Raw genomic sequence first — 10000 nt, 5'->3', positions numbered from 1 at the left:
ACTACTTACTCAGCAACCTTAAGGGACATATGTCAAAAAAAAAAAAAAAAGAAAAAAAAAGTGAAACGGAGATTTAAACCCTCCTACCCATCCATCTCACATTTTTTCTCCTCCTTATTTTCATTGTGATATGTACTGGAAATTGACAGAATCCCAATGTATGTTGATTTAACTGAAAGCATCTGAAGCATATTTACATTATTTGTCATAATAATAAATAAGTTCCATGCCCTCACAGAAGATTTATGCTATTCTATAAGTCTTTGAGAAAAACATCTGTGAATATAATTCTATAAATGTTCAACAGACCCAGCACAGAATAGAAATTTAAACAATTCCTTTTACAGATTACAGCAGTAGATTCTAAGTGTTTGGTATAATTCTGTCTTTGTGTTACTGAAATTCTCTGGAAGAGATTAACTCTATAAAGACAATGGAACTGATTTACCAGCCTGCTATTTTGGAATTAGACAGTAGAGTAGATCTCTTCAAGAATAAATATATATGGCTGTGTGATTAAAACCGTAGAGGTGAGTGGCTTAGTGGTTAGGTTGTTGGACTCATGATTGTAAGATTGTGGTTTCCATTCCTGGACTGAGTGACGTTTTGTGTTCTTGAGCAAAACACTTCATTTCACATTACTCCAGTCCACACAGTTGGCAAAAATGAGTAATCCTGCAACAGACCAGCGTCCTATCCAGGTGGGGAATCTATATGCCACGGAAACTAGGAAACTGCCCCTTATGAGTTGGTATGACTCAAACTTGGAAGGTGTGATTTCAAACTGCCTGAGCATAGTTGTGTGGGTCACAGGTTTAATTCACAACCACTATATGGCACTTTGTTTGAAAAAAATGGGCAAGCCATATAATCACCCCTTCAGCAAAACACCTACTTAATATAATATCCTTCAATATTACACCCCACTATAAGGCGGCGAGCTGGCAGAAACGTTAGCACTCCAGGCGAAATGCTTAGCGGTATTTAATTCATTTGTCTGTCCTTGTTTGTCCCCTCTGTGTGTAGCTCCTTGTGGGTAGTAAAGAAATAAGAAATGTTAGCTCAGAGGGAAAACTGCTTAGCGGTTATATATATATATATATATATATATATATATATATATATATATATATATATATATATATGTAACAAACTTCCAAATGCACTGACAAGGCACTGGTCTGTCTAAACTATAGTGGAAGACACTTTCACAAGTTACCACACAATAGCAGGACTGAACTTGAAGCCACTTGGTTGAGAAGCAGACCTCTTAGCCACACAGCCATGCCTATGGCTTTTGTAAGTGTAAATATTTAAAAAATGTCTTTTATCCTAAATGATGAGCTTAATATTTGAATAAATTATAATCTTATATTTTGGGGTTTTGATCATTTTTTTTTTTTTGTTTTAACTTGTCTTTTTCTTCCAGGCCAATATTATTCGTTGGCCCTACGGGGACAGGGAAGAGCTCTTATGTCCAAGATAAGCTGATGAAAGGAATTTCAAAAGAGAAATACATTCCGACTTTTCTGAACTTCTCTGCTCAAACTTCTGCCAATCAAGTTCAGGTGAGACCGAGAAAAAATGATTAAATTTCTTGTTTTTTTAACCATTTGAAATTTCATAATGATGATGATGATTGAATTTGTTGTCATCATCATCATTCTGAAATTTGTATTGTCACTACCATCATCCTCACTACCACCACCACTACCATTGTCATAGTTGTCATTGTTTTTATGTCTGATTTTTCTATGCTGGCATGGGTTGGACGAGACTTATTGATTCATCATTCTACAGCCAGATGTCCTTCTTTGTTTTTCAACTAATATACTTTTTCCATTTGTAATTCATTTCAGCAGATTCGAATGGGAATATTCTAATCACTGTTGTAGCTTGTCAATGGAAAATAATTTCTCCTGTCAGACAAATGCGTGTTCATAAAACACCTAGTTTATTAGCACAAGGGATTCTGGGACAGCTGGTGTTTTGACATTGTTGTGTATCATCAACCAAAGGCGCCCCAAACTAATGAATCTAACTAGAATCTAATCACTTTTTTTATAACTTTAGTGAAGAAAGTGTTTACTGATCTGTGCTGATATTTTCTAACTGGTAATAAATCACTATATGCATGGTGAACAGTGAGAATCAAAACAATGATGTGTATATTTTTTCTTAATATTTTCTGTAATCGACAAGCCCCTCCCCACAAAATTTCAGGCCTTGTGCCTATAATAGAAAAGATTATTGTTATTATTATTATTATTATTATTATATGTTTGACTTTTGCCTTGCATTTGTACAAATTGACTCCAAGTCTCACCCAGAGACCTCAAGAGACAACAAGTTAGAAGTTCATGCTGGTTTTATGCCTAGGGTGTCATATATTTGGATTTGCACACAGTATTGTTCTAGCGAATGTTTAAGAAAACATAAGAAACTTACGAGTTTGTTTCAAAATTTGAGATTACATAGACAGTATTTTACACAGGATATGGGCAGTTCTTTTGAATTTCCATCATTTTGTGGGGTTCCTGGTATCTGAGCTAGGTAGGAATCAGCCCATTTTGGTATTATTATTATTATTATTATTATTAATATTATTATTATTATTAATATTATTAATATTATTGTTACTGTTATTATTATCCAACAGACCATTATCATGACAAGTCTTGCCAAGAGAAGGAGAGGAGTGTTTGGCCCACTAATTGGTAAAACAGCCATCATATTTGTTGACGATATGAACATGCCCGCTAAAGAAGTGTATGGAGCTCAACCCCCTATTGAACTACTGCGACAGTTTTTTGACCATGGACATTGGTGAGATTGAAACCCTCATAGAAGGAGTAATAGCACTTATTTATATGTTTTTCTATGCCTTTTTTTTTTTGTTTGTTTCAGCCATTTGACTGTAGCCATGCTGGATCACTGCCTTAAAGGCTTTTAGTCAAAGAAATCGACCCCCAGGCCTTATTCTTTATTAGCTTAGTACTTATTCCATCGGCATCTTTTGCCAAACTGCTAAGTTATGGGGGAATAAACATACTGACATCGGTTGACAAGCGATGGTGGTGAGGACAAACACAGACTTAGACACACACACACACATAAATGTATACATTATATATATATATATATATATATATATATATATATATATATATATACATGATGATCTTCTTTCGGTTTCCCTCTACCAAATCCACTTGCAAGGCTTTGGTCAGCCCAAGGCTATAGTAGAAGACTCTTGCCCAAGGTGCCACACAGTGGGACTGATCCCGGAATCATGTTATTGGGATGCATGCTTCTTACCAGAAAACCATGCATTTGAAAGCTTTTTTGCATTGCATTTTAATTTCATTTGCTTTACTCATTTGTTTATTCATTTATTTTACTTTCTGTGAAAGTTCCAGCATGGCCAGGTGATCAGGGTGGCATAAAGGGATTGATTAGCAGGGAGCAGGGGCAGTGTGGTCAACAGGTCTAGAATGATCACAAGTTCTGATTGTGTTATTGGTCAGTACTGAATTTGGCCTGTCACCATGGTGAATGCCAAATAGTGTCAGTCGTGAATGTGATATAGAGCCTACTTTAATTTCTTACAGGTATGATCTGAAAGATACTTCTAAACTTATCCTAAAAGATATCCAGTTTCTCGCTGCCATGGGTCCTCCAGGTGGTGCTCGCTGTGATGTTACCCCAAGGTTTCTACGTCATTTCAACATTGTCGCAATGAATCCATTCAGCGAGGATTCGATGGTGAGAATATTTTCAACACTGATGTCCACATACCTCCGAGTAAGTTGACACCTCATTTTGCCTCTTTTCTCTTCTTTTCCTTCTTTATTTTTTGATTTTTGACCACAGAAAAAAAATCAGCCTCCACAAATTCTGTCTGACCCATGCAAACATGTCAATATAAATGCTAAAATGATAGTAACAGCAATGATAACAATGATTTATGTCAACTGTGCCAGTGGCACGTGAAAAGACATTCACGCGAGACCGCTGCCAGTGCCACTGGACTGGCTCCTGTGCAGGTGGCACGTAAAATACACCATTTCGAGCGTGGCCGTTGCCGGTACCGCCTGACTGGCCTTCGTGCCGGTGGCACGTAAAAGCACCCACTACACTCTCGGAGTGGTTGGCGTTAGGAAGGGCATCCAGCTGTAGAAACTCTGCCAGATCAGATTGGAGCCTGGTGTAGCCATCTAGTTTCACCAGTCCTCAGTCAAATCGTCCAACCCATGCTAGCATGGAAAGCGGACGCTAAACAACGATGACGACGATGATGATGATGATGATGATGATGTAACAGCTTTCTGATCTTAAACTATTTTGGAAATTGTATATTCCAATTAAAAAAAATTTATATCTGGCACATATAACATTCTTTCAAATATCCAAACAACCTAAGGAAAAAAATATTTCACAGGGCAGCAACAACGAACAGAGACATTAATCATCATCATCATCATCATCATCGTTTAACGTCTGCCTTCCATGCTAGCATGGGTTGGACGATTTGACTGAGGACTGGTGAAACCGGATGGCAACACCAGGCTCCAATCTAATTTGGCAGAGTTTCTACAGCTGGATGCCCTTCCTAACGTGAAACAGAAACATGTTTAACACATCCAGGGACTCCCCACATCAGTTGCCTGTCATATAACAGTATGGTTTCAACGGCTGAAAGTAGGATCACTACTTCTGAATGCATCAAACAACCTTAAAAAATAAAGACTAATGCTGTTTGGGAATATACAAACAAAATACTTGTACTTATGCTACAAATCACAAGCATGGATTTTAAACGCCATATAGAATATGAAATAAAACTTATTAAATATAAGGATTTACTTCTAAATCCTCTGAGGAGCAGCCAGCAAACTGCGAAAACAGCCTTTCAGGAGATTCTCTAACTCTTCTTCCTTCACATCTGCAACATTGAAAGAATATGTTTACATTCTTATTTGACACACAGTGAGGCTTTTTAATGTATATAATTTAATATCTATAATTTCTTACTGTGTGTGTGTGTGTGTGTGTGTGTGTGTGTGTGTGTGTGTGTGTGTATACAGAGAGAGAGACAGAGAAAGTGATATAGACAGTTCAAAGTGAGAAATATATAGATATGTAATGTAATTGATATATATTTATACTGTATGTGTTTTGATTTGGAAATGTCACAACAGTGATATTTGGTTGATATCTGTTTACTGAAGCAGCATTGATTATAGCAGTGAATGATTGTGATTGTGTGTGTGTGTGTGTGTGTGTGTGTGTGTGTATCATTTTATATCTATTTTTACCATATCAACTGGATCCTTCCACTTGGATTGCTTGACACTTCATCGCTCAACTGTCATCCTTCATTCGCATCACATGCCCATGTCTCAGTGCAGTCTTCCATCTTTCATGCTACTTCTTCCCCATCGCCCATGTGTCATTGTCATGGACATCCAGCGATCCAAACACATCACATAGTTTTGAGCTTTCACGCATGTTCACTTAACTCAATGCGCTGCAAATGCCACACTTTGTACATTAGCATCATACAATTTTCACATCACTTGGAAAGACGCACCAGCTGTTGCCCACAAAAGCAATGTCTTCCTGGGTCGTAAGAAAAGGGATTTGATGGAAGAGCAACAGTTAGGGAGATGAGGAGAGTATCTAGAGGCGTGTAGGAGCTCAGTTTCACTGAGGTGGGTAGATATTCTTGGAAACTGCTCACTACTGGCCATCCTGCTTCTTTGTCATCATGGCTCCCTCTCTTACATTTCATACCAATTCTTCAGATGCCCCCATAAAAGATTATGTAGTTCAAAATATAAACAATAACAAACCATAAAATAATTTTTTTTTTTTCAAAACGAAAGAAAACAGTAAGAGGGAAAACAATGTTTATTTTTGTATACTTCCACTTTATTTATATTTGAAAAGTTTCCTCCTACTTTTTTGAATTGCAAAGTCTTTGATCAGTTCCTCAAAATTAATCTTAGGTAACACATCTGCATCTATACTTAGTAGAGATAAAGGCATCCCGAATATTATTTTAGCAAGTGTAAAGTGATTTCTTTTGTGCCATAAACCATTTACCATTTCTGTGGTGCCCCCCTCCTTCCCTTGATGCCCTAAGCACGTGCTTAGTTTGCTTAATGGTTAAGACACACATGCACACACTTATATTTACAATAAACTTCTTTCAGTTTTGGTCTATCAAATCCACCCACAAGGCTTTGGTTGGCCTGAGACCATAGTAGAAGGCACTTGCTCAAGGTGCCATGCAGTGGGACTGAACCTGGAACCATATGGCTGGGAAGCAAACTCCTTACCACATGGTCACACCTGCACCTAGTTCATTAACTTTTTTTTTTTTCCTTCACTACAGGCAGAAGAGTTTGGCACTGAATATCTTGGGATTGGAAACATGGCTGTCAGTGCGACCATGGAGGTTTATAAGAATGCTATGATTCATTTGTTACCAACTCCAGCTAAGTCACACTATGTCTTCAACCTGCGAGATTTCTCTAGAGTCATATATGGAGTGTGCCTCATCAAGAAGATAGAACTTGAAAACAAGAAAATGTTTATCAGGTATATTGATCCCTAAGACTGGTTTCTGTCTGTCTGTGTTGTTCTGGTTATCATTCTTTGCTCTCTGGTTCACCAGATCTAACATTAAATACATTCCTCTCTCTCTCTTTGTTCCCCCCCCCCATCTCTATCTCTCTCTTGCCAAGTAACCATGTACCTCCTCTACAGCAAGGTACTTGTTTCTGCCTCTCTGTCTCTATCATCTGACATCTTTTCCAACACCCACTCTGCTCTCAAAAATTCCACATCTTGTAAGTTAACTGGTGAATCTTCAATTTGAAATTAACATATTTAAAATTTAAATTTAATATTTTTTATTTTGTTTTTTTTTCTTGTTTTCTAGATTGTGGGTACATGAAATAATGCGAGTGTTTTACGACAGATTAATTGATGACAGTGATCGAGAATGGCTTTTCAAGTAAGTACACTAATAAGACGAAAGCAAATAACACATGGAGTGTTGCAGAAGTGCCATCTATTAGAAATAACTGTTCTGCAGAAGAAAAGGGAGAAGCACTGGCATGGCTGTGTGGTTGAGAAGTTTGCTTCTCAACCACATGATTTGGGGTTCAGTCCTACTGCACAGCATCTCGGGCAAGGTGTTTTCTATTATAGCACCAGACCAGCCAATGCCTTACCTTCTGAGTGAATTTGATAGGGAGAAACTGTATCGAAGCCCATAGTATATATGCGTGTCTTTGTGTCTGTGTTTGTCTCCCCTTGCCACTTGACAACCAGTGTTTGTTTGTTTATGTTTCCTTAACATAGTGGTTTGGCAAAAGAGACCGATAGAATAAATATAAAACTTAAAAACGTAAGTACTGGGGTCAATTCGTTTGACTAAGACCTTTCAAGGGTGTGCTCCAGCTAGGTCACAGTTAAATAAGTGAAACAAGTAAAAAAAATAAAAGATGAAAAGTGTTGTGGCTACTCAGATGAGAGGGTAACAAACTACATCAGTATTTTGTGATCTGGCAAAGAAGTGTGTTGTGTCTATATAGCAAAGATAATTAGCTATCAATGACCTAGTCCACCTAGCATTTAAGTAGGTAGATACTGCAGTAAAGTATAACTTCACTAAACTATGTCCATGACCAACACACCTATCTGCTAACAGTGCAGCCTACCGAGCTGATATAAGTATGACTATGCTTTATAGTTCACTGTATTGAATCTATGACCCAAGCACTGAACCTTATATAGGCTGATCTGTCTAGCTCTATAGGTATCATTTGCTTTTGTGTATTTATGAACAAAACACTTAACTGCCAATAGTTGAATTCATCCAGCTGTAACTAGGTAACATAATATAGTACAGTCATTGGACTGTGTCTATGTCCTAGAGACTTAAGTGTCAACAGCCCAGTCTACCTAGCTGTAAGTAGGTACCACAATGTGGTATAGTTATTACACTGTGCCCTTGATCAAAATAATTAACTGTCAATAGTTCAGTCTACCTAGCTGTAAGTAGGTACCACAATGTGGTATAGTTATTATACTGTGCCCTTGATCAAAATAATTAACTGTCAATAGTTCAGTCTACCTAGCTGTAAGTAGGTACCACAATGTGGTATAGTTATTACACTGTGCCCTTGATCAAAATAATTAACTGTCAATAGTTCAGTCTACCTAGCTGTAAGTAGGTACCACAATGTGGTATAGTTATTACACTGTGCCCTTGATCAAAATAATTAACTGTCAATAGTTCAGTCTACCTAGCTGTAAGTAGGTACCACAATGTGGTATAGTTATTACACTGTGCCCTTGATCAAAATAATTAACTGTCAATAGTTCAGTCTACCTAGCTGTAAGTAGGTACCACAATATGGTATAGTTATTACACTGTGCCCTTGATCAAAATAATTAACTGTCAATAGTTCAGTCTACCTAGCTGTAAGTAGGTACCACAATATGGTATAGTTATTATACTGTGCCCTTGATCAAAATAATTAACTGTCAATAGTTCAGTCTACCTAGCTGTAAGTAGGTACCACAATATGGTATAGTTATTACACTGTGCCCTTGATCAAAATAATTAACTGTCAATAGTTCAGTCTACCTAGCTGTAAGTAGGTACCACAATATGGTATAGTTATTACACTGTGCCCTTGATCAAAATAATTAACTGTCAATAGTTCAGTCTACCTAGCTGTAAGTAGGTACCACAATGTGGTATAGTTATTATACTGTGCCCTTGATCAAAATAATTAACTGTCAATAGTTCAGTCTACTTAGCTGTAAGTAGGTACCACAATGTGGTATAGTTATTACACTGTGCCCTTGATCAAAATAATTAACTGTCAATAGTTCAGTCTACCTAGCTGTAAGTAGGTACCACAATGTGGTATAGTTATTATACTGTGCCCTTGATCAAAATAATTAACTGTCAATAGTTCAGTCTACCTAGCTGTAAGTAGGTACCACAATGTGGTATAGTTATTACACTGTGCCCTTGATCAAAATAATTAACTGTCAATAGTTCAGTCTACCTAGCTGTAAGTAGGTACCACAATGTGGTATAGTTAGTGTTGTGTCCCTGTTGAGAATTGACTGTCAACAGCCCTGTCTATCTAGCTGTAAAGAGATATCACAGTGTAGTATAGTTCATTGGACTGTGTCTGTGTCCAAGACACTTCATTCTAATGAATCCAGGTTATTTAGTTGTAAGTTCCTATCATAATGTTCACCATGCTGTGTCTGTTTAACTGTCTAAATCTATATATACACGATGGGCTTCTTTCAGTTTTTATCTACCAAATCCACTCACAAGGCTTTGGTCAGCCCAAGGCTATAGTAGAAGACACTTACCCAAGGTGCCACGCAGTGGGACTGAACCCAGAACCACGTGGTTGGTAAGCGAGCTACTTACCACACAGCCACTCCTACAGCTAATTATTAATGTCTAATTGGTTTATCAATTCAACAAACCAGGAAACGAGAACTGTAAGGTGTCCAGTAGGCAGGTAGCTGTGGTGCTGATTGACTTACCTGGCTTAATGACTTTAAATGTTTTTTTTTTTTCTCTTTTTTTAGAATGTGCCAGAGATTAGTAAAAGAGACATTCAAGGAAAATTTTGATTTGGTGTTTAATCACCTTACTACAGAAGATAAGGTAAAAAAACAAAAATGGTTATAGATCACTCTCATACATTACTATCATCAGTCTGAAAGTTGTTGTCATCATCATCATCATCATTGTCATCATTGTCGTCATTATCATCACCATCATCATCACTAATGTTGTTCTTGTCATCATCATCATCATTCTTATCATCATCATCATCATCATCATCCTTGTCATCATCATCGTAAACACACCAGCATCGGTTGTCAAGTGATGTTGGGGGAACACACACACACACACACACACACACACACACACACACACACACAC

At 37.4% G+C, this 10000-nt stretch overlaps 1 protein-coding gene across 2 annotated transcripts in view; it reads left to right on the top strand.

The window, feature by feature from the left end:
- LOC106870489 (dynein axonemal heavy chain 7) overlaps positions 1–10000 on the top strand; it is a 255489-nt gene that overhangs the window by 97882 nt on the left and 147607 nt on the right. For both annotated transcript variants that reach the window (XM_089359464.1, XM_089359463.1), the window contains 6 exons: positions 1430–1568; positions 2660–2826; positions 3612–3804; positions 6401–6606; positions 6950–7024; positions 9640–9718. In XM_089359464.1, the coding sequence (XP_089215590.1) occupies positions 1430–1568; positions 2660–2826; positions 3612–3804; positions 6401–6606; positions 6950–7024; positions 9640–9718 (859 nt within the window). The remainder of the gene's footprint in view (positions 1–1429; positions 1569–2659; positions 2827–3611; positions 3805–6400; positions 6607–6949; positions 7025–9639; positions 9719–10000) is intronic.

The sequence above is a fragment of the Octopus bimaculoides genome, chromosome 11, assembly GCF_046866305.1.
Source record: "Octopus bimaculoides isolate indiv1 chromosome 11, ASM4686630v1, whole genome shotgun sequence".
In the NCBI taxonomy this organism is placed as follows: domain Eukaryota; kingdom Metazoa; phylum Mollusca; class Cephalopoda; order Octopoda; family Octopodidae; genus Octopus; species Octopus bimaculoides.
Note: the sequence above shows the minus strand (reverse complement) of the source record. Positions and strands in the feature narration are given on the sequence as shown.